The 25,793-nt window shown below is 38.4% G+C and overlaps 1 protein-coding gene across 1 annotated transcript in view; it reads right to left on the minus strand.

Annotated features, from left to right (window-relative positions):
* LOC117671572 (two pore calcium channel protein 1-like) overlaps positions 1 to 25,136 on the minus strand; it is a 31,186-nt gene extending 6,050 nt beyond the window's left edge. The window contains exons 1-16 of the mRNA XM_034427520.3: positions 21,451 to 25,136; positions 14,876 to 14,958; positions 13,317 to 13,431; positions 12,701 to 12,829; positions 10,765 to 10,881; positions 8,957 to 9,075; positions 8,693 to 8,794; positions 7,765 to 7,891; positions 6,912 to 7,113; positions 4,912 to 5,056; positions 4,546 to 4,731; positions 3,795 to 3,859; positions 2,839 to 2,926; positions 2,349 to 2,418; positions 912 to 1,131; positions 264 to 354 (exon numbers count right to left, since the gene is read on the minus strand). Coding sequence (XP_034283411.2) covers positions 264 to 354; positions 912 to 1,131; positions 2,349 to 2,418; positions 2,839 to 2,926; positions 3,795 to 3,859; positions 4,546 to 4,731; positions 4,912 to 5,056; positions 6,912 to 7,113; positions 7,765 to 7,891; positions 8,693 to 8,794; positions 8,957 to 9,075; positions 10,765 to 10,881; positions 12,701 to 12,829; positions 13,317 to 13,431; positions 14,876 to 14,958; positions 21,451 to 21,591 — 2,000 coding nt within the window. The 5' untranslated portion in view covers positions 21,592 to 25,136. The remainder of the gene's footprint in view (positions 1 to 263; positions 355 to 911; positions 1,132 to 2,348; positions 2,419 to 2,838; positions 2,927 to 3,794; positions 3,860 to 4,545; positions 4,732 to 4,911; positions 5,057 to 6,911; positions 7,114 to 7,764; positions 7,892 to 8,692; positions 8,795 to 8,956; positions 9,076 to 10,764; positions 10,882 to 12,700; positions 12,830 to 13,316; positions 13,432 to 14,875; positions 14,959 to 21,450) is intronic.
* Between the last annotated feature and the right edge of the window lie 657 nt (positions 25,137 to 25,793).

Below are 25,793 nucleotides of genomic sequence, written 5' to 3' on the forward strand. Positions count from 1 at the left end.
TATATATATATATATATATATATATATATATATAATTTGTATCCATTTCATGTATTTATAACTATGTTTACACTTGTATCTGTCATAAAATACATGCTTGACGAAATACAAATAAATAAATAAATATGCTCCACTTAGCATATAGTTGTGATAGATGTGGATGGCATATAAATTCCATAAATGAATACAATTTCAAATTTCTGAAAAATATGCATGCAAAAATAAAACTTTCCAATGTTATGACTGTAAAGAGGTAGACTTACTTAATAATCATAATCACCACAACAATGTGAAAGATGATGAAAAACAGCTTTGCACTCTCATGAGTCACAAGGGCAAACCCATTGGCAAGAAGTACAATATTAAGGAGAACAAGGAAAGTAGCTACTATATGTGCATTTCATAGTTATATAAAACTATCAAGACTTCTTTTGATCAAAAGCCTAATTCTAGAGAAACTGCATTCTCACAGGACCAGGGATGATCAAACAATGATTCTGAACGCCTTTCATTATCCTGTTCTCTAACAACAACTTTCAGACCCCTTCTGTGAAAGCAGCCCTCTGAGCTTTATCACAAGCTTCTGCTCACTATCTTCAAAAGCTGCCTTATAATAATAAAGCTGGGAATTCCAGGGAGAGCTCAAAAGAAAAGACAAATGTGCACCTACATGTACAAATATACCACACACACACACACACACACACACACACTTTCTGCCAAACATTCTAGCTCAGGGAGTAAAGACTGCATAAACTGATTTGATGAAATCTTCAAAGTGCTTCTTTTGGAAGCTTCCTTCACAGATGTACCTACTATGTTTGGCAACTCAAGCCTTGATGATAATGATGCTTCTTCTCAAAGCTGTATCTTTATCTCTGTATTTCACAATGGCTGTCTAAAAAGGATATCATGCCACTGGTTGACAATAATTAATTCCATAAGGACAACAAAAGAAGACACAATGTCGTTGAAGTTATTCCTGCAATATTTGGCTCGTGCAAATGTAGTTCCACTCAAAACAGGATTTCCACAGTACATGGCTTGTGGTGAGGTAGTGTTTCCAGCAAAGAATTGGATTTTCCCATGGAAGATTTCCATCCCAATAATGGAAAATACGTAATAAACCACCTGACAAAAAAGAAGATATCTGCTTGTTTGTTTCTTATACTAGGTTATAAGTTTATTTTAAAGGCAAAATGTATTGAGCAGGAAAGTTTGTTCTTTATCACTGTCACTAGACAATTTTAGGGCATGAACACATCTAGAATTTTGAGAGGGCATACTGTGGGCACTCTTGCAAAACAAGAATTCACATCCAGAACTTGGTTATAAATAGTCACAGAGACGTAGCATGTTATGGTCCAAACCTGATCTTTAAAGGTTTGTCAGTGCTTATATATGCTTTATGAACGCAGCCAATTTTTTTTCAGCAAGCTATAAGCAAACCATGGTTATGATGACTATGAACTCAGTTTAGTATAGTTCTTCCATTCCACCAATGGTCTCAGAAGTTTTTTTCAGATGATTTTTTTACATCCATGATAAACAAAATATAATTTTCAGCCATAATTATGAATTACTCCTAAATTGAGTACAACAGATATCATAATCTTTACCATTTTCTTCTGGCATATTAAAATGGAATTAAAATAATTGACTTTAATTTAAAAGGGGAACTATTCTTCCAGCATGATCCTATGCATATCTACTCAGCAATCAATCTCCCCATGATCAAGCATTCCTAGGTAATTATAAATACTTGCTCAATTTTAGCTCAAAAGTGGAGCATCTTGTCTTCCCTATCTCTACCTCTAAAAAGAAAGTTGTTCATCTCAATTTTCTATAAAGCAAACACAGTCATGGCAGAAGATACTACTGGCATGCAGGAGACATTAGAATTAATCTTCATATCTTTAAACAGAGCCAAGAACAGCAACTGCCAGAAGGATGCTGAAAAGTTATAAGGACAATTCACGTCACTTAAAAATCTTGACCTTTAGTCTATAGGCCATGAGCCAGTATTATTAAAAATGAGTCATACTGCAGATAGAGCTATGGTTGATTCAAGCAGATACATAAGCCAACACTTGTCACAGTTCTTCAACTGACAACATCTGACATAATCAAGCAAGTAATAAAGATGCACAGAGATTGCCTGTTATTGAGAATATCTCTTTGTCTAATCAAGTACTTTGACTGGCAAGTGCTATCCAGGAAGTCAAAGATCTTTCTCCATCATTTGCTGTGATCTTCCTTTAAATGGGAAACATTGGAGATTGAATTTAAGACCTACCTTTACTTATATGGGAGAAGCAAAGAAAAGGACAAAATTATGTACTGCTTACCAGAATTAATGCTCCAAAGGTTAGCATCGTAGGCACAATGTTTATTAGTGTATTCATAATAACACGGAACCTGGAAGGAAATACTGCATAAAAACACCATGGAAGAAGAGGTAAGATTTTTTTTAAAACCAATATTAGCCAATTCAGTGAAAACTTTCACTCAGTAGATGGCATCACTTTTTCAACCTTTTAATCCATGTAGTTGCTTTCATTCCTTTACTACATGCCATCTGCTGCCTTTCAGTATTCAGTTGTGTACTATCAACATGTCACTTACTGAATTATCCTTCTCCAACCTCATATAACTGCATTTGACTGCAACTCCCTTATCCTCAGCCATAATGCCTATTGATGGCTTGGAGTCACAATCCAACACATCTGAAAATAATCAGGATGGAAAAGGCCAATTCAAATTACTCATCCTCAACTGCACTCTACCTGTTCTAATTTGCAGACATACAATACCTGTGTTCTTCTAAAAACCACTTACCTTTGGACGCTGTCGATAATTCTTATAAGCCTAAGAACTCGTAAGATAAATACAATGTCCAGTATTTGCTGGCTATTGTATGCAGTCACTAAGGAAAAAAGAAATGTGCCAAGTAGTTTACAAGTAATAAAAAAACAGTGCCCTGATCCTCATCACTAGCTGTAGCCATTTACTTCACATAGAGCAGCAGCCCCTCATCTTCTATTAAAATTTCTGTATTTTCCTGAATGAACCATCAATTTCAACGTTATTTGTAATTAGGCTGTAGATAAATATCAGTGAAATTCATTTCTGGATACTCTGCTTAAATTGACTGGTAGAAAATAACCATAAGAAATTAAACTATCTAACCCTGTTAAACTGGTTTATGGAACTGGGCACTTCGCCGCAAGCCAGTTTAGATGTAATAATTACCTCACAGTTGAGGTAATTATAAAAATAAGAATGAGAGCCCCTTACTCTTGCTCTTCTGCTGTGAACAGCTTGAACTAATATTTTTAAAATATAGCTTCAATGTTGTCTGAAATTAATCACCTGTGATAAATCTTAATGAAACAAGATAATGCTAGCTAAGGGTAGTTAAGACTAATGGTCAGAGAAAATTGGAAACATGCATAATGGGAGGAATTTACAACAAAACAGGGACTTTCCAATTTCCTCCTCATTTTTGTTTCCAGGAAGGGTCTGAACAGAGAGAAAGAGAACAGCATTTAATGTACAGACAGTGGAAACTACACTTGTTCCTTTTATACCAGAATCTGGTCTGTACTGTGACTGAATGTAACCCATGTAAGTTTCCCCCAAACTTTTCATTTTGCACTGTTTTTTTTTAATCTGACTCTTATTTGACTAAAAATCTTAACAGGCCTCTATTAAAATGGAGAAAGTGTATTACTCTCATTTTTCTATAAAAGATATAAAATTATAAGTAAAAGGTAATATAATGCATATAATACCTGATTTAAGTGCAGTGTTCAATACTGTTGCAATCAAAGCAGCAATAATGATAGAAGTATCAAACCTAGGAAAGATGGAAAGGTGGCTTATCAAAACAGTCTGTTCTTCCTCTTTCACCTCCCAAGTGCTGATCTATTTTTTAAAAAAATCTGCCAATATTTTGAAATCTTTGATGTCAGACAAGCATTAAGTACCAGTCAGATCTTCCATTAATCAGTAAGAGAGCAGTTGTTGATTTTTAATAGGCATTTTAACATGTTATTGCCAAGGGCAAGAACACATAGATAGGAGATCCAAAGGTGCTTTTTCAAGAGGCAACTGGACTTTTTGGTTTTTCGTTGAAGCTGTTTCGCTTCTTATCCAAGAAGCTTCTTCAGCTCTGAGCTGAGCTGAGCTGAGCTGAAGAAGCTTCTTGGATGAGAAGCTAAACATCTTCATAGAAAACTAAAAAGTCCAGTTGCCTCTTGAAAAAGCACCTTTGGGAAAACCATGAGTTGGATGACTGAGAATATCCATAGACATATAGAAAGGAGACTTTCCTCTTTTATTTTGGCTCTTCAATATTTTTCTACTGTAATACCAAACCGTTTAATATTTCTTAAATGTGATTTATTGTTAGAACAACCCAAATCTTGAATGTAAAGCAGCCAAATTGTTAGCCTTCATGTGAAATGTTCCCCAGTGAATGGATGTAAAGTAGGTGGAACTGGTTTGCTCATCATAAAAAGACCAAGACTAAGGATTACTTACCAGTTCCAGAATTGGTTTCTTGCAAAAAAAGTCCTGGGTTCAAAGACATATAATTTCAGGAGTATTTCAATGATATACAAGCATAAAAACACCCACTCTGCATAGGAAATATAAGGATTCTTCTCATCCAGTGCAATGAAGACCGCATTAATTAGTATGATAATATCATATATCCAAATGAATGCTCTGCAGAAAAATGAAATGAAATACAGATCAATTTGGTGATCAATTTATCTAACAGGAGATTACATTTCATAAAATACATTTGGAATACTAAAGCAGCTGCTACATTATGTGCCACCCACATGGACAAGCAGAAATATTATACTGGGACTGTTGCAAGTCATTTCCTGAACATAGACGTACCTGTGCTGGACCATACTGCGTAAAACCAGGCTGGGAGTCGAGTTATACACCTGTGGAAACCAGATGTCTAAGGGGTGGATGCGGGCCTTCAGTGTGATCACCTCTATATTCAAAAGATCAGCCAGACGTACAAAGGATTTTTTGTCTGTCATGCACAAAAGAATGACAGAATCCAATTAAGAAGCAGCCCTAATCAAAACTTTTTATTAAAATGATCACAGCATGATACAAAGAATAGCAACAATTTTTGCTCATTGCTTATATATGGTAGGATATGCATTCACAGGTGGATCAAAGGGAAAAGGACAACCGGTGTGTGATGATATCATCATGCAACCCCACAACCTACACATTTGCATCTCATATCACAGCACCAATACACCCCTGTGGTATTTGCGCCATGATATCACAGTTTGACATCATCATAGCTTGACAGAGACACTGATGAGCATGCATGCCATGTTTATAAGGGGCAATAATAGTTTGCAATAGTTTAATCATTTCATAATCAGTTTAATCATTAAAACTGCCCAGAATATCATCAGGCTCCAGCTACCAGCCCTGGACGACATCTTCGAATCTCACTGTTTGAGGAAGTTGCATAACATTCTCAGAGACTCTTCCCATCCTGCTTACAATCTTTTTGGACTGTTGCCTTCTGGCAGAAGATACAGAACAATTAAAACTCAGACCACACGTTTTCTGAATAGTTTTTATCACAGAGCTATAATTGCACTCAACAATGAACTAAAGGGCCACCATCAGTGAGCTGTTGGACAGTATTACTTGGTCTGTTGTGTGGATGCTTGGGTAGTTTAAGGGTGGGGAATTGTGGTGGGTGGGAGTGTGTTTGGGGATTGTTATGTGTGTTGGACCTGGTCTTTGGGTGTTAAGTGAATTTCGTTGTATGGGTATACTGTGTATACACATACAATGACAATAAAGTTGTTGTTGTTGTTGTTATGTATTTTGCAGACTGTGCATGGAATGAATCACCAGATTCTGTGAAGATAATCCTCATCTGTATTAAAAATGTGTACACGTAGTCCTTGACTTACAACAGTTCACTTAGTGACCATTCGAAGTTAGAACAACACTGAAAAAAATGACTTATGACCATTTTTCACACTTATGTCCATTGCAGCATCCCTATGGTCATGTGATTTACATTTGGATGCTTGACAGCTGGTTCATATTTATGACCGTTACAGTGTCCCGGGGTCATGTGACCACCTTTTGTGACCTTCTGACAAGCAAAGGCAATGGGGGAAGCCAAATTCACTTAACAATCATGTTACTAATTTAACAACTTCAGTGATTCGCTTAACAAATGTGAGAAGAAAAGTCGTAAAATGGGGCAAAACTCACTTAACAAGTTTCTCACTTATCATCAATTTTGGGCTCAATTGTGATCATAAACTGAGGACTACCTGTATTAGTTATTTCTATTTTTAACTTTTAAAGCAGAAGATAGTGTCATAATGTAAACTTTTCACTAGTTTACTTTGTAACAGACTCTCAACTTATCATCCATTTTTCTTTTGTGGGAAACAACTCAACAGGGAAAGGTGATCTTAGAATAGGTAGATCAGACTTAATCTATACATTCAATCATTTTCTGACACAAGTGTGCAAGAGAGAATTTAGGATGCAAGATGTAGTCACATCTTGACTACATTTATTCTCATCAAATCATAAACATATGATGACTAAGGTTCTGTCCAAGTATGGATAGTCTTTTCCCCCCTTAAATATATGGGTTAAGTAGGGCTTTGTTTCAGTAGAATTAAAGACTTATATTAAAAGCAATCTACAACTGGTTCTTCCTTTTTTTAAAAAAAAAATCATCAAGGCAGGTGAAGACCATATAATAATGCTGATATCCCTTTTGCCTGCTCCATAATCTTTAGTGTCACATGGACTCAAGGGGCATATTTGATCAGCTTGCATCAGAATTTGAAGCAATCAATATATCCAAAGCATCTTTAACTGATACTCACCCACGTAACCTTTCTGTTCTTCATCGGATATCCTTAAAAGGAGTTCACGATGGGATGCACTGATATGAGGTGCCACCATTTTTACCAGACTTTTCCACTGATCTTGCTGGATAACAAATTCATCTCTTACTTTGACCTTTAGGAGGTTGAAGGCTTCTATCATTTTGTGACGTTTCATGTAAGCAAGCTTGCGGATCTCATTCTGAAAAACACGAATAACTGTTAAAGAAGAAAAGTTATCATATGAGCTTATAGGGAAGCTCAGAAAGCAGTTTTGAGACTCAGGGACAATATTCTATAGGGAATCCACTATATCCCCTTCTCTCAAAGTCTCTGTAACAAAGACAGTTTTCTGTCTGTCCCTAATGGAAGGCAACTAACTATCTCTATTTCAGATACGCAAGCTGTGAATATTCACTCCAGTTCCTAAACAACATCGCCCATACATAAGAGGGAAATATCAACAGACTTGGAACACCAAAGATTTGTAAAAAATACCATTTACTTTTAAATTAGGGAAAGCCCTGAAATAGGTCAACACTCTAAGTCCACAGCTAAGGTGAAGTGGACAACATTTTTGTGGCTGGAATAATGCTCTCAAAAATGGCTTTAAAGGTCCATAGTTGTGGTACAGCAATTGCAGTGGAGGGGGACAACGTTCAGTTCCTTTTTGTGGAGTTTTGGGAGGCTAAAATTGAGGCATTAAATTTATCACAGCCTTAATATACCTATTTTGTGTCTTATTCCCCTGCCCCACCCCCAAATCACATTTCAGGGGTATAAACTGGACAGGTTCAAGTGTGAGCTCAGTAAGCAGGGTTAAGGGCAAGGGCTACCCAAATGCAGAGTTTACCTTTAAGTGTTTCCTGTAGTTGTTGTACACAACTGCTAAAAAGACTGACATGAAAATGTAGGTGTTGATTATTACATATATTATGAAAAATAAACTGTACCACCAGCTGAAGTCATAAGCCGGCATCCTATAAGGAAGAAAGAAAATTTGCATTAAATATACTAAAGAGAAGGTCCTAGTGATTTCCAGAGAAAAAAGCAGATATTTGGTAATGGATGAGAATGTCGAAAACACTTTTCCCATAACAGAATCACCTATTCTCAGGCTTTTTAATGGGATTTATTTCATTTTATATCATGACATCTAGCCATTGTAATTCATTGCTTACTGGGATAAATGAACCCAGGCAATTTTGGCTGATTTAAAATAAGAGGTAAACCATGTTTGAACCCAACCCATTCACATAGCTCTATACAGATGGGTGTCTTTTTCCACAATTTCATTATCCACAATTTTGTGTATCTGTAGTTGATAAATATAGCTGAGACATTGTTGTCTGTGATGAACAATTTTATGTATCTATGGTTTTTGATGCATGGTTCTGATCTGAATAGAGTTCTACCTATAATCATAATTGTTGCACAAAATTGAAGCAATAGTCATATATCTGCTCTCCACAAGAGATAAATATCTACAATACATTCCAAAAGTTGCCTAGGTAACTACTACTTCTTCCCAATGGCCACCCCTTCTAAAATCTTTGTATGCCTAATTCACAAATGAAATGCAGGGAGCCTGGAAACAGCAATTCACATTTATTACATACTTATCTCGTTTCCCCATCCTCCAATATAAAATGAGGATTCAGATTAGGACTGGTTATCTTAGACTGTTCCACTGTGAAAATGGCAGGGGAAGGACAATGAATTCCTGCACATCATGTCATCTCAACTTAACAACTACTTCTGGTCTGAAGAGAATTACCTACATGATGTCTGGGCTATTTGCGGTGGTCACCAGCACGTACATATCAAATACAACTTCAAGATAATTTGTAAAATAGGGCAAGCCTTCCAAGGTCTTCAAATTCCTTCAAACAAAAACAGTCATGCATTTAAAAAATGAGGGATCACAATCAAACAGGAGAAATTAAAACAAACTGCTTGAGTGTTATTTATTATAAGACAATACTTCCCACCCACTCACCCCTGCCCAAAAACAATGGCAGTGATGCTAACCTGAGCCCCCATACCTGTCTCCAAACAGCTTCAGAGCCATGAGAGAAAACATCAGGACACTGAACATGAACAGTAGAAAAACATAAGTGATCTCAGGCAGTGTGTTCCGGATGCTTCGAAAGGCTCGCCGGATCTGCCAAAAAGAGCATCCATGTTCTTCTATTACTTGTAATGATTACCTTTCCCTATACAATTAGTTCCAGCTGCAAGTAACAGATCAGGGGGGAACAATCTTGGAACCAATCTCTAAAAATCTCTTGAGATTTTTCAGATATTTCAGAGGTTCTATATTCCAGGAAACGAATGAGATGAAGTACCATTCTCTATATCCTTGGAAATGTTTTTTTTTTCCTTAAAGGATTACTAGACTCATATCACAAAAATCAATCAACCTTCGAGACTAGTTTAGTGGGTCACATACTCCATGAATGCAAAGGAGGCTCCCATCTATACAAACAGAAGCTTCAGGGGTGAAATCCAGCAGGTTCTGACAGGTTCTGGAGAACCGGTAGCGGAAATTTTGAGTAGTTCGGAGAACCGGCAAATACCACCTCTGGCTGGCCCCCGAGTGGGGTGGGAATGGAGATTTTGCAGTATCCTTCCCCTGGAGTGGGGTGGGAATAGAGATTTTGCAGTATCCTTCCTCTGCCATGCCCAAGCCACGCCCACCAAGCCACACCATGCCCACCAAGCCATACCCACAGAACCAGTAGTAAAAAAAATTGAATTTCACCACTGAGAAGCTTCCTTCAGTACAAGTCAAATCTCCACCCTACCTCCTGGCAGAGGACACAGCAATTCTGGATCCATGTCTTGTTTACATACTTGAAACTCAAAGCTGTTGTAATGGTTATTACCCGCAGCTTAATTAATTTGATCCTGATTGTACACATGCATGCTGTTTTTGGGAAACAGCAAACGACTAGAACCCTCTTCAGTGTTCTGTAATAGGTAACAATTAAGCTTATTCAGTTTTCAAATTTTCTACAAAAATTGCTCTCTTACAATTATTCTGCCTGTAGAGGAGAGCCTTCATGCATGCAGCAATTAAAAACACACAGATTTCTCTGCTATAGGCATTTGCACAGGCACCAGGAGGCAGGATTATTTTGTGAAATCTAGCTTGATCATATGTCAACTGAAAATATGGATGCAGCTTTTTAAGGCAGGCTTCAGTTTTAAACCAGAGAGGATGATGTTGCCATGGAGATGGGCATTTTGGGCATCACATTTCAGGTGCTTCAACAACTAAGCTTCATGCTCAGAGCAGCTTCAAATACAAAAGGAACCAACAACACAGAGAAGCCATACTTCCTGTTCCATTATATGCCAGGTACAGCTGACATGCAATTTTTCCCCCACTTGTCCTTCCTGGGGAAAGTACATTTAAAAAAAAAAACTATGTTTTAAATAAAAAAAATAACAACCACAGAATGATGCATAGGGAATAGGACCTGCACTTTCTGTAGCTATCGCCTCAATAGTGCTCTAGACCTCTTCAAATTAGCTGCTCCCACCACCACATGCAGAATTCTCAAAACCCTCACAGGTCAGCCCATCATGTTCCCTGGCTTTCAGGGGCTCAACAATACCTTATTTCATGCCTCAGCTTTGCCAAAGGTAGGCCAGGTTAAGCCTGCCAATTTGCACAGAAGAGAGAAAGAGGAAGAAAAAAAAACAATTTCAAAAAGAAGATGAAAATATCCTCTATAGCTCACACACATAATAGCAACCACATCAACATTATCGACTAACTGTATAGTTAAATAATAACTGTATTATAGACTGTCAAACATGGAAATTACCCACTCTAGTTTCTTACCTGACGGCTCTCTGCAAAGTTTATTAAAAAGATGGGTCTCAATGGCCTGGACCACCGAACACCATGAATGTTCAAGGTTCTAAGAATGCCATAGATAATTAAGTCAATCAATGTCATCTACAATTTGAAAGGAAGAGGGAAAAGTGATTTACATTTAAGCAATTAAGTTTAAATAAACACTTAATAACAGGTAGGAGTCCCTTTTCCAATAAGCTGAAAATAAAGTTATGCTTGTGCATTTAGATTTTACACACAAGATATTGGTATGCAAGAGTCAAGAATTTGACCTCATAAAATGGTAAATTTGGGTCTTATACACCAGAGATTTGTGCTAGCATCCACAAAGAGAGCAGAGTATAGGACAAAGGAGTCAATGTTTAGTTGCTGGGTATTGAGACTCAAAAGCTCTACTGTCATTATTCATGTCTTCTGTTTCAGAAATGTGGGGAAATAGAATGAGAATAAGGACTGTAAATTAGTTTACTTGCAGATTCGAATCCAGAATGAGCAGGGTGCACCAATGATTCTCTACATGACTAAATTAAAAACCTTTCACCATTGTTGTACCAAGGCAATCGTTTAAAACAAAGCTTTGTATACAGAGGACAGTACAACAAAACACGAGGGGTTACTTGAATCCTTATAAAGCAGTCTCCTTGAAAATGCATGAATCCAGCCTAGATATTTTAGAGAAATTTGAGTTCCAGACAATGAAAAGTGATAAGCACTTTTGAATAAAGATTATACAACCAAGGTCATTCCAGCTTCAATTCACTATTGAAATTATCCTTGTTCCTTTCATTGCCATTAACAGAAACTTCTTTTGAAATGTAACATTTGCAAGTACAACTAATTGTTAGTCTAATTGTGTTAGACTAACACAATTCTTTCTTATCCCAAAGCACAGTAGTTACCATGCCTAATATGCTAATATAATACTATACATATATACTATATACACAGTAGTTATACGTGCTGAGTTGGGGCTGTTTAAGCAAACAAGATCTGGTGTGCAATCGTTGTATCAAAAACTGTGGTAAAAGAGCTCTTTTATGGTTGTTATCCAACAATTTTAAGTATCAGTTGCCTAGTTGGTCTAGTTAGTATCAATCAGTAAGCCTCCATAGGCGCTGTTTGGAACTGATATGGATCAATTCACAAATATATGAATAAATAATACCAGAGACTCCAGCATGCCTTTAGTATAGGCAACATGCCAATGCAATCGAAATATGTGGTAGACAACCCAGCTGCTACAGGCAGGTCCTAGATCTATTTTTATTTATTTATTTAGAACATTTATATGGCCACCCATCTTAAAACCAAATTCTAGGCAGGTCACAACAGATCCCTTTGCTACAATTGCACTATCAAAATTCAACAGCATGATCTGTGTCATTGTACACAAGATAAGCTCATATGTGTTAACTTCCCAAAATCTCAAACCAAAATGTGCTGCCCACCATGGTGATGCAAAATATCGTAGAATAGCATGAATCTTCATCCATTTTCTACTACTGTGTTATGAATAGATTTATATCCCATTTTTTTTTCAAGGAGCTCAAAACAGCACATTAAAATGAGAGAAGAAACACCATGTGTGTTTCTTCTTTCATTTTAATCTCATAGCAATTACAACTATGGATCAACAGGGGACTTCACCCATCCAAAACTGAACTGCAGCAGCATCAGCATGTAAGGACAGAACCACTATATAGTGTTATATAGATCTTTCAGTGTCAACTGGTGGATCCAAACTTAGGCATCTTTAAAACAAATTATGTCAGTAACATGATTTGTTCATTTTATAGCATTTCTAGGCTTTCCAATCCCAACATAGTACTTTAGTTTCTATTGATTTCAAAAAACGATTTCATCTGAAACTGTGACAAGCCACTATTTGCAGAAGGCAAATGCTGTACAAGTTAAAACCCACCAAGACTGTTATCATGATGCAGATGTTCTTTGTGTCTTTCCAGAATGTATTACGAGGTGTAACATGTGCAAAATGGATGAGTCTTCCAAAGAAGACAAAAAGGCACAAGACTTCAATCACTGATGTAATCTATTGAAAAGAAGAATAGATAAATTCAGAAATAAAAATACTAAATCCAAGTCAAAGGAGGAAAACTGCTTGTCATAATGACCAGGTTTAAGATTGCTTTAACACACACACTTCTCTGAAATTCCCCTGATGCTCTTTGAGCTTGGTTGTTTGTTTGCAGATGTATCATTACCCAACTTGGTAACATCATCAGTGTGTGTTTGTACAGGATAGCTTGCCCTGCCAGTTTTGGTGGGAGTGTGGTTTCCTCTTTGGTTCCTTGATTACAGTATTATTTTTTGCCTGTTTATTTGTCTACTGCTGATCTCTACTTACAGTATCTGAATATTGGCTGCTAGAGGGAAGGCACTCTAATTTTTTGTTTGCTTCCTAAATTTGTTATCGTGTCTTTTGAATGCGTAAATATGGGTTATCTCTATCTCTACACACACTGTTACAGCTTCTAACTTCCAAGAGTTGCCTGTTATATATTTAATCACATACTTACCAAGAAAGGAAGTAGGTATACAGCTGGCTCTTCAAATAGTGCAAGTGTCAGGACTACAAAAATGAAGAAATAAGTACCTGCTTGCATGGCCCAATGGTTATAGAGATAATAAAGCCTGAGTAAAGAAAACATACGGGAATGATTGGAACATTGGTTTTAAAAAAGCAAGTAGGTTCAAATAAGAACCCTTAGCTTGTTCTAACAATTTAAAAAAACTATAATTGTAGATATTGCAAAGACTATGAACTTGTTTTTCAACAAAATATGAGACATTGCTCTCAACATTTCATAAAAGTGAGTCCTTGATATTACTCTGAAGTTGTTTCTAGGTCAATGAAAACATGTCCTTTAGAACTTGGGAAAAGAACTACTAGAAAAGCCAAGATTGCATATTGCATAATAGCAATAGCACTTAGACTTATATACCACTTTACAGTGTTTTACAGCCCTCTCTAAGTGGTTTACACAGTCAGCATATTGTCACCAACAATCTGGGTCCTCATTTTACCCACCTAGGAAGGATGGAAGGCTGAGTAAACCTTGAGCCTGGTGAGATTTGAACTGCCAAATTGCAGGCAGCCGGCAGGCAGCAGAAGTAACCTGCAGTAGTGCATTCTAACCACTGTACTACCGCGGCTCTTAAGATACTTTTAAGAAATATGCTATTTCTGACTTAAGTCAAATAAAAGACCTTAATTCTGTCATTTACTATTCTGATACTAAGGAATAAAACAATACCTCAAGCCATGATAAGACAGAATCAAATTTTACATTTAAAAGTTTGGAAAGGTCTGGATGGAGGAAGTCTTCTCTGACTTCTCTATAATTTGCTGCACATAGCAGCAAATTATAGAGTATCTTCAGAAGAATATGGCACCAGCCTTAGCTTAAGATCTCTGCAAATGCTTGGTGAAAAAAATGAAAATAATAGAACCAAATTATCCATTAATATCTTCTGCACTGTAGCTTAAACCCACCAGATCTAAACTTGCACTAAAACATAGGACAAGGTATGGAGAACTTGCTCTGGCAACACACAACAAAATAGACACTAAGCAAGTATCCCTGTGGAGAAGATCTAAAGCTGCAGCAGCTCCGCTAAAGGGTTATTCATCCCTCTAGACTTACAAAGAGGGGTGCACTTAGCCCCTTAACAGTGACTTAGCTATGCTAAGAAGTACATGGGGCACACTTCATTTCTGGTATTTCTTAAAGACTTCAAAATCTCAGAGTCTTAGACCTTCACATTACTCAATCAAACTATATTGTATATTAACACACAGACTCAGAAAAAAGCCAGCAAGTAGTTTCAATAATTATTATTTCAACTTTATTTTAAAAGAGTAGCAACTACTTTTAACTACATTTGGATCCATATGTGAAGGAAACTGGAGACAATTAAAGCACCAAAAGTTATGCTTATTGTTTATTGGAGAGCCAAACCTTTGGCTGCATAGCTTGAAAAAAAATCTTTAGTGATGACTGAGTCTTAGAATGCTTATGCTTAATAACATATCTCTTTACACTGCACTTCAGAATTGTTGTAACCCTGGCTTTACCTGATTGCCTTTGGTGAAGTCTCAAATGGGATGTTCCTATTATATTGGGCATCGTAGACATATGCTGCCGCCAAGAGAAGGCTCTATTGATAAAACAAAGAAATAAGGTTTATTCAATATGGGTAAATTTTAACTGCTGCACTCAATAGGTAGATTAGCTTCTTAACAATCTTCTGTGCATTTTTTGCCCCTTCAGAACTTGCTAAACTCCACTCCAAGCATTGCTTAGCATTGGCTATTCGATGAAATGCAAGTTGTAGTTCAGCAATTTCTGTAAAGCTGTCAGTTCCTCACCTCTATCCTACAATAGCATTTCATTCTTTTGTTACTAGAAAGCAGTATGATTACAGCATAGCACATTTCAGCCCCAGCCTTGCTATATATAGTTAATGATATCAATCAGTGATGGCAGCATTTATTCACAATAAATGTGAAAATAAAATGAATGTGGTGAGTATGTACGAGCGATGGCAGTGTTTATTTTCTATAAGAAACTGTTGCTGAATATGTAACATTACTGTGTTTCCCTCAAAATAAGAGCCTGTTTTATATTTTTTTGAATCCTGAAATAAGCGCTTGGCCCATCCTCAAAAGCCCGATTGGGTTTATTATCAGGGGATGTCTTATTTTGGGGGAAACAGGGTAGTTGTGTCCACACCACGAGTAGTGAATTTCATTAAATTCAACAGATCAGACTCGTAAATCAACATTCACAGGACTGCACGATAAACTAGCTTTAACTATCTCTTCTAAAGTTTACAGCATAAAAATACACAGGGTTTAGAGTACCTTGTGATGTCTCTTGGAAATCAGTCTGAACTTTTAAGACTGACATCCTGTCCTAATTTAGAGGGCTCGCAGCAAAACATTTACTGATGGATGATTTACAGACCCATATATCAGCAAGACTATGCAAGACAAAATAGTAGAGATTGCTTTATCTGCATGGTTTAGTTATTAAAATGTAATCGTTAACTTTTTTAATTACTTAAGTAGAGGTCTTGGGGGAAAAAAGTCTGGCACAAAAGTTCTGACTGTTCAGAGGGGTCATCCTATTTAGAATGAGAGTACGAAGAAGAGGATGGAACATAGCATAATTTATTTTATGTGTTTCTTTTTCAATTATTTATATATATATATATATATATATATATATATATATATATATATATATATATATATATATATATATATATATATATATATAAAAGCAAATACTTAGCCTCTACGGGGAGAGAATATATGGTAAGGGTGTGGCTAACTGATGAGGACCAATCAGTCCCAAATAGATCTATATTAGTTTCCCAATAGGCAGCAAAATGCTTGCTTGCTGTCTGAAGAAGCCTAGGATATAGTGGATGTGATTTCACTGAGCTATGGCTGTAAACTTGGTTACGTAGGGAAATACCCGGTTGGAGAAAAGTACATACATACATACATACATACATACATACATACATACATATGTCTTCTCAAATATATATATATATATGGCGGTGCTCATTTCCATTTCAAAGCCGATGAGCCAGTGCTGTCTGAAGACGTCTCCGTGGTCATGTGGCCGGCATGACTAAACACCAAAGATGCATGGAACGCTGTTACCTCCCCACCCACCTTCCCTATTTTTTATGTGCTTTCAAACTGCTAGGTTGGCAGAAGCTGGGACAAATAACGGGAGCTCACGCCGTTATGTGGCACTAGGGATTCGAATCACTGAACTGCTGACTTTTTGATCAACAAGCTTAGCATCTTAGTCACCTGGTTTTAGTTTAACCCAGCAACCTGGGGACTTTAAACCAGAAATTGGGTTTTGTCCAGCTGCTGCCTCAACTCAGTCTCATAGTCATACTCAGAAACTCCTTGAAGCAGCAACTCCCAGAGAAGAGTGGAGAATTTGTGGCCCTCCAAATTTAGCTGAAGTTTAACTCTGTTGCTTCACTCAGCATGAACCAATGTAAGAATGCTGGGAATCAGAATCTACCAACATCCAGTTCATTATAGAGCCGTGGTGGTGCAGTGGTTAGAATGCAGTACTGCATGCTGACTCTGCTCCCTGTCAGGAGTTTGATCTTGACTGGCTGAAAGTTGATTCAGCCTTCCATCCTTCCAAGGTCAGTAAAACGAGGACCCAGGGGGGCAGTATGCTGACTCTGTAAAGCACTATGAAGCAGTATATAAATCTAAGTGCTATTGCTATTACAGCTTCACTTGCTAGTTTCTGAAGAGTTCTCTCTTGAATGCAGTGAAGAAAGTGTGGAACAGAAGCCATAGATAACATTCTTGCCTACTGTGGGTGTAACAACCCTGATTTTTTTTTTTTACCAGAGGAATACACATCTTAAGAGGAATAAAGGTACCTTGTTCATTAACTAATCACATTCATTAGTCACTTGCCAACCTTAATGGAAGCATATGGATTCCCTTCAAGATGAGAGCTAGTCACTGCAGAATGATGTAGCATCTTTCTATGAGCATGCAATACTGTAGAGGTCAACCCCGCTATAGCTACAGCCTCAGAGAAAGATTCCAATGCCATTGCAACAAAGCCCCATTTCAGATGTCCAGAAATAAGAACTGGGAAGAAGAATTCAAATGAGTGCCCCATTAGGCTTCTTTAGATTACAAAGGCAGCTATTATTGCAGAAATTATTATTTTTTAAAACCTTTCTTTTAGAGCTGAGCTGGAAAACTCCTACCCACTCATTCTACTCTATTTTGGTTGTCATGTAAAATGTCAAAGGCCTGCAGTTTAATTCATCAGATTGAATTCTCCCCCAACTTTTGTCCTGACCTTCAGCTCAGACATTATTCTCACATTTGGATGTGTACCTGAAGCTACCCAGGTACCACCTTAAGAACAAGACAAGCAAAATTTTATGCTGTTTCTCAAGTTGATGACAGGGAGCAGTGTGTACCTGTGCATGTTTCACCAGCAGTCTAGTGCCTGGAATACCTGTGAAACTCAGAACTATTGATAAAACTCATGTCTTAATCTCCAAAGCAATCTCAAATTGTATGTCTGATTTAAACACTGGCAAAAACCTGTTAAAATAAGAAACAAAGTAACAAAATATTTTGTGTAACAAAATAACACAGTTGGAAGGGACCTTGGGAAGTCTTATAGTCTAATCCTCTGCTCAAGCAGGAACCCTCTGTTTCAGACAAATGGTTGTCCAATCTCTTCTTAAAAACTTACAGTGTTGGCGCATCTACAACTTCTGGAGGCAAGTCATTCCACTGATTACTTTTTCTAACTGTCCAGAGATTTCTCTTTGTTTCTAGGTTGGTTCTCTCCTTGTTTTTGCTCATACTTTTGCTTTATTGGCCTTTTTCATTTACACCCTCATTGCCAAGAACAAATTATATTTAAAGGCTATCCTTCATCAGTGATGGAACTCAGAATTGGATGTCTTCTATTCATTTCTTGATCAGATTAATTTAGTTTCTATGAAACTGTTGCATCATGTATTTTTTACACCCTGATCAGATTTCAGACTTTACTATATTGTGGAAACGTATTGTACCATAATATATAATGTATATTATCCTTTTAGTTACTTTTTAAAACAACTCATTTGTTGAAGCTACCAGAATACAAACCATTTCAATTGTTCCTTTGGAAGTACTACAGATTGAGAAAACTGCAGGCATTAGTATTTGGGTGGTTAACTTTCACTATAGTCACAAGCAAGGAGACACAATTAATACTGTCCATGCACCATCGTCTTTCCTCCCTCTCCTTTACAATAGTTACTATTTAATTTGGAAAAAACCAGAAATACTACCCCATGCAATTATCTTATCAAGTCCATTTGTCCATATGAACTAATATTGCCTTGTTTGCGAATTTCCAGTAATTCACTAGGTAGGTGTCACAATGATGCCCATGTATATGTGGGCTTTTATCCACTGGAACAACACATGCTCCCACAGGACCAAAACACGTGCTCCAACCTTTGGCCCCTGCCTAACCAGGCAAGACAGTAGTGAGCCAGCAACAAACTAATTTATTTGTCCATTCTATGTTCTTATTAGGGTCAGTTTTGTATGGGAGTTAAGGCATCAGGGTAGAAACCTGAAGACCATGAGTTCTATTTCTGTCTTAGGCACAAAAGGCAGTGGCCAGTCATTCTCTCCCAGCCCTTGGAAAGAGGTAATAGAAAATCACTTCTGAAAAATCTTGCCAAGAAAACTGCAAGAACTTGTTCAGGCAGTCACTAGAAATCAACACAGACTTAGAAGCATCCCCACAAAAAACCTAAAAAAAAGTTTCTAGTATACTTCGCTTTCTTAAGAGTTATACCCCCTAGTTACAATTGATTAAACAGTCTTGAAAAGTGATGTAAATATCCATATGTATGGAGCTTCAAATGGCCTGTATAACAATGTGGAAAAAAGCCAAATGCAATTGGGTTTTGGCTCTATCAAGAAAAGTATAGTTTCCAATTACAGAATTTTATATGAGTTGGTTGAATCAGACTTTAAGAATTGCATCTGAATTCCACTCTTTAAAACGACATAAAAACACAAGGTTCAGAGAAAGGCAATGAGAATGTGCAACGGACTGAAAAACCAAGTCCTGAAAGGTGATATAGAAAAACTCTGCGTGGTTAGTTTTGAGATAGGGCAACCAGAGGGTATATAACATTCTGGAGATACCTAAAGGGCTATCACAAAGAATTATCTGAGAACTTGAGATAGAGGATAAAGCTTACAATACTGTGTGAATGACAGATCATAGCATCCCATCTGCAACATGAAATAGTGCATCCCATTCACTTGCTCAAGCAAATGCCTAGGACAAAAGAATCACACCAGTCTCATCAGCAAAGGCCATGTGCAGATTGAGATCCAGCTGTTCCTGTGATTAAGTGTAGTCGAATGCCTATTTGCCATTTTATGGCTTGGAAAAGTAAGATCACACACTTTAAAAAAAAGGGAATCTGGAAAAGAAAGTTATTTTCTGTGATGTGAACAAATCAAATTTCCGAAGAAGCTTTTGACAAAATCCAGTTTATTACAGAATGAAGATTCCTGTGATGGAGAAGGCATTCTTGGCCTTTAGGGCAGCTTCTGCTTTCAATTAGGACATTTGCAACAACCAGCAAAATAACAAAAGACATTTCAAGTATTTTTAAGTAAAAAAAAATAAAATCAATAGTAGCTATGTTGGCTTACAGGGGAGGAAAAAGCCAGCAACTCATTTCAACCAGTCAAAATACATAAGGCTATGGGTGTTTTTGAATTGATCAGAGATGTCCTTCCTCTTTGTCCATCTTCAATCCACAGTACATACCCCTGGAATGAAGGCGAATATATGTGTCCCAGGATAATGTTGCAGGATCAAACCGGGATAGGTCACTGGGACCAGAAGTTTAGTCTTCTGAGTTTTTGGACTCATGCTGGAGCCCTCAGGGAATTTCTCTCTTCCAGAATGTGTCTCACACATCCTGGGACACATACATTTTGGTAGACACATTCTGGTGAGAGAGAAGTTCCCTGAGGATGCGCTCCAGCATGAGTCCGAAAGCTCAGAAGATTAAACCTCTGGTTCTGGTAACTGATCCAGATTGGATCCCACACATCCCTGGAAGCCTATGATGGGGCAGGGTCTGTTACAATGCTTTAGAACAGGGGAGTGTGAGAAAAGGCACAAGCTTTTTCACACTCCCTCTTCTAAGGCAGCGGTAGGCAAACTTGGCTCTTTCACACCCTGTGGACTTCAACTCCCAGAATTCCTAAAACAGCCAAGCTGTCTTAGGAATTCTGGGAGTTGAAGTCCACAGGGTGTGAAAGAGCCAAGTTTGCCTACCACTGTTCTAAGGCATTTAGCTTTCTTTACCTATGCCAGACCTCAGTTCCCATCATTCCTAAACTGGCTGAGATAGATGGGCTCAAAGACAAAACAACCGGACGGTACAAAATAAGAGGCCGCTTGGCCAGGACCCTCGCTTTCAGCGTTTCTTTTACAATATTCGCCCCACCCAACCAAAGGCTCCGGCAGTGTCTCTAACTTGAGGCAAAACGAGCCAAGGAATGCGTAGCAAATGTCTCCTTCAGCTTGTTGAACTCTAGCGCGGTTGCAGAAAAGTAGTATAGAGACACAGAGCAACAACGGAGCCCGCCAATCCAAAACAGATGCCGTCTCCCATTCACACACACACACACACGCACTCGGTTTATTCGCCCGTAAGGACAAACTTTTCGAGGCACCACCGACGAACAAAAGATAGTTTTGCTCGCCTGACATCTGAAACGGAGGATGGGCGGCAACCGGCAAGCAAGCCCCATCCCAAGTGCGAGTCCTCTTCAAAGGCGCCCGGGGGATGCCAAAGTAACTGCGCTACGCAACCTCCCGTTTGTTTCTCCGCGCAAAAGGGACGCTATTAACGTGTAGTAGAGGGAAAGTAGTTTACAAGGCATTTAGAGAGGGGGAAATAGCACAACCCCTGCGGTGGGGAAGGAAGGGGCGACAGGAGCCTTCGGCCTAAAGTCGGGGTACCCGAGCAACGCGGAAGCTGCAGCCCCTCAAAGATGCGCCCCTCCCCGGCCGACCACCCCGTGACGGGGGCTACCTCCTCCTCCTCCTTCGCGGAGTCGCCCATGGCTGCTTTAGGCGGGGCCGCGCCCGGCCTCCCCGACGGCAAGGCAGCGGACGGCAGCGCCGTCGCCTGAGTTGGAGGGATCCCTGATCGACTTCGACCCGAAGGCTCCATCGCGGAGTAGCCTGGCCGAGGCGCTTTAATCCCCGGGCGCACGTGACTCGGGACGGCGGAAACAGCTCGCCGCTTGTGGATGGGGAACGGGATGGGGGGGTAAAGGAGAGCGCGGCTGAGGGGGTGTTGTACTCCGTGCAACTCGCGGACGCTCGTGTCAGTCAGCCCTAAGGCGAACGTTTCTGCTCCAAACCAGATACTCGTTGTATCAGGCGACTGGAGCCTTGGCGCGCGCCGATTAAGATAGTTTTTCGTCGTATCATGGCTGTCATTGAGTGTGGGTGACTTTTCTCCAGAATAAAAGTTGCCGAGTAGTCAACTACTCTGAAAAAACGCCAGTGGGGTCCACTGATTCCAGACTTCGTGTCTTATAAACCACACTGGAGCGCCCCTGCTCCTGAAGCCAATGTGCCTTTCACCAAAATCGTTAAAAGGTCTCTGAGGGGACCAGAAATTGTATCATGAGGTTGAGATAATAGAGCGGATCACATAGAACGGCTTTTGGGGAGTGTGGACTGTAAGGGAATTTGATAAAGGGAAGTGAAAAAAAAAGAAGTGCCAAATCTCTGTAGGCAATTGAACAGATTTTTATGTACATTTTTTTTAAAAAAAATTGTGGTTGTAGGTTTCAATGTGTAACAGTGGACAGCTTTCCACAAGCTGCAGCCTTTCAGTTATATGGATATCAATTCTCCTAATTTCCAGTCAGTGTTTCCAATATTAAGCTCAATTTATTTAAGATCAGAAGATCTTATTAAAATAAATAATTTAAAAATAAATTAAAGATCATTCCTAGAATATGAAAGGATGAAGTTCTTCATGCAAATGAAAAAAAGTGTCAAGTTTTGCTTTTTGCTCTTGCTTTTTATTTTTATGGCATTACAGTAAAACTCCTTTGCAGGATAGTTCTGTTGGATCAGCTCAAGAGATCCATTCATCAGCATTCTGATCTCAAAAGTGGGAGCAGCATCAATACTCTCAGTAGAGATAGTGACTTGTTGTTATGTCATCACACAAATTTGTGTCATTTGTGTGATAATGTTGTGGCTTCTGCTGGATAGTTAGTGGTTTGCCTAGGTGACATACAGTGGGGCAAAAAAGTATTTAGTCAGCCACCAATTGTGCAAGTTCTCCCACTTAAAAAGATGAGAGAGGCCTGTAATTGACATCATAGGTAGACATCAACTATGAGAGACAAAATGAGAAAACAAATCCAGACAATCACATTGTCTGATTTGGAAAGAATTTATTTGCAAATTATGGTGGAAAATAAGTATTTGGTCACCTACAAACAAGCAAGATTTCTGGCTTTCACAGACCTGTAACTTCTTCTTTAAGAGGCTCCTCTGTCCTCCACTCATTACCTGTATTAATGGCACCTGTTTGAACTTGTTATCAGTATAAAAGACACCTGTCCACAACCTCAAACAGTCACACTCCAAACTCCACTATGGTGAAGACCAAAGAGCTGTTGAAGGACACCAGAAACAAAATTGTAGACCTGCACCAGGCTGGGAAGACTGAATCTGCAATAGGCAAGCAGCTTGGTGTGAAGAAATCAACTGTGGGAGCAATAATTAGAAAATGGAAGACATACAAGACCACTGATAATCTCCCTAGATCTAGGGCTCCACGCAAGATCTCACCCCATGGGGTCAAAATGATCACAAGGACGGTGAGCAAAAATCCCAGAACCACACGGGGGGGACCTAGTGAATGACTTGCAGAGCGCTGGGACCAACATAACAAAGGCTACCATCAGTAACACACTACGTCGCCAGGGACTCAGATCCTGCAGTGCCAGACGTGTCCCCCTGCTTAAGCCAGTACATGTCCGGGCCCATCTGAAGTTTGCTAGAGAGCATTTGGATGATCCAGAAGAGGATTGGGAGAATGTCATATGGTCAGATGAAACCAAAGTAGAACTGTTTGGTAGAAACACAACTCGTCGTGTTTGGAGGAGAGAATGCTGAGTTGCATCCAAAGAACACCATACCTACTGTGAAGCATGGGGGTGGCAACATCATGCTTTGGGGCTGTTTCTCTGCAAAGGGACCAGGACGACTGATCTGTATACAGGAAAGAATGAATGGGGCCATGTATCGTGAGATTTTGAGTGCAAACCTCCTTCCATCAGCAAGGGCATTGAAGATGAAACGTGGCTGGGTCTTTCAGCATGACAATGATCCCAAACACACCGCCCGGGCAATGAAGGAGTGGCTTCGTAAGAAGCATTTCAAGGTCCTGGAGTGGTCTAGCCAGTCTCCGGATCTCAACCCCATAAAAAACCTTTGGGAGGAGTTGAAAGTCCGTGTTGTCCAGTGACAGCCCCAAAACATCACTGCTCTAGAAGAGATCTGCATGGAGGAATGGGCCAACATATCAGCAACAGTGTGTGCCAACCTTATGAAGACTTACAGAAAACGTCTGACCTCTGTCATTGCCAACAAAGGATATATAACAAAGTATTGAGATGAATTTTTGATATTGACCAAATACTTATTTTCCACCATAATTTGCAAATAAATTCTTTCCAAATCAGACAATGTGATTGTTGGATTTGTTTTCTCATTTTGTCTCTCATAGTTGAGGTCTACCTATGATGTCAATTACAGGCCTCTCTCATCTTTTTAAGTGGGAGAACTTGCACAATTGGTGGCTGACTAAATACTTTTTTGCCCCACTGTACTTTGGAAAAGCAACAGACAAATTTTGCAGGCAATATCCCCCACTTTAGCTATTTAGTCTGTTTGTTTTGCTTATTGCATTAAACCAGGATTTAAAAGAATTGTTTGAATAAACTAATGTAATCTATGTTTACATGGTAGTAAGCAGCCATAAATAGTTACAAACCATCATGAGTGTTTTTGCATTAGAGTTAAACCAAGAACAAATAAGTTATATTGTGTTTTAAAGAGATGGATATACAGCACAGGCATACTTGGCAAAAGGCCACACATTACATTTCAGATGTCTTCTATTTTAAAAGGGCTAGAAAGAGGAACTGTAGTATTTAGCATGAATTATGCTAATCAATGACGGCAGCCTTTCTGTATTTCTTTTCAAATTGCTTCATTTCCCTTGTATCCAAGAACCAATCATGATTGAAATGCAGAGTTTGCAATTTTTCTTTCCATAGATGTGAAAGGGATTTAGCATTACCTATTGAATTTCTACTTAATATGGAGCCATTAATGGCATAAAAGATTGCCTGAGAGCAACTACAGAAGTTGGTTGCAGGATAAAGGGATGACGACTAGCTACTGGGAATATATGCATGTATTTGTTTTTAACAAGCTAGATGCTGCATTATAGCAACATTCTCAGTTTGTGTATCCTGTAATACTGTACATAATTGTGCGTACCATTGCCCAGAGGCTCAGTGTGAGATCTTTTAAAAATGAATGTTAATTATTCAAATATGAATAATTTATCTCCTAGTTTGAGCATCCTACCACTTAAAGGAAAATATTCTTGCATCGACTTACAAATAGTATGTATTGAAAGGCAATTGTCAGAAAACAAACAATTTTGTTATTTTCAAAAAAAAATTAAGAGAGAATATCATCTACTAGGAACTAGCTATCAGGAAGAACTTATTTATTAAATTTATATGCTGCCCATTTTACACTGAAAAGTGACTCTAGGTAGCTTCAGCGAAAATGTTATGAGTTATTTTACCTTTAATTCAGTCTTCAGATTAAAAAAGTTCTTTAAAAGGCTTGCAAAATCCTGTAATAAGGCTGTCTTTGCTTTTATGTCATTTGATATAATTAATCTAAATGATGTGACAGAAAAGGAGAAAGGATTGGAAACAACAAGAGATAAAACAAACTCAGTAGCTAAGGCTTTGTACAATTTCCTTGTGATAATCAGATGGGAATACTTTAAAGAAGAAGAGGAGTCAAAAGTTGCTGAACACTTTGCTGCTGGTTCTCCTTTAGTCTATTCCTCTGGTAAAAGAGCTGCCTTCTCAGTAGAGCTGATGGGACTGACCCTGATTTCTCTTTCCAAGGCTGCAGCAAAGACTTAGAGCAATTTACCAATATATTCTCTTTGAAGAAGTGATAGGCAGAGAGATGAAAAGTAGAGATGAAAAACACCATGTTTAAAAAGGTACATCTTTTTATCTACACACAAGAATGAAAATAGTATTCAGTACTGTGAAAAGCATGGATAGCATCAGAACAAAAGGCCTGAAT

The sequence above is a fragment of the Pantherophis guttatus genome, chromosome 1 (assembly GCF_059756535.1).
Source record: "Pantherophis guttatus breed Tessera chromosome 1, ASM5975653v1, whole genome shotgun sequence".
NCBI classification, from domain to species: domain Eukaryota; kingdom Metazoa; phylum Chordata; class Lepidosauria; order Squamata; family Colubridae; genus Pantherophis; species Pantherophis guttatus.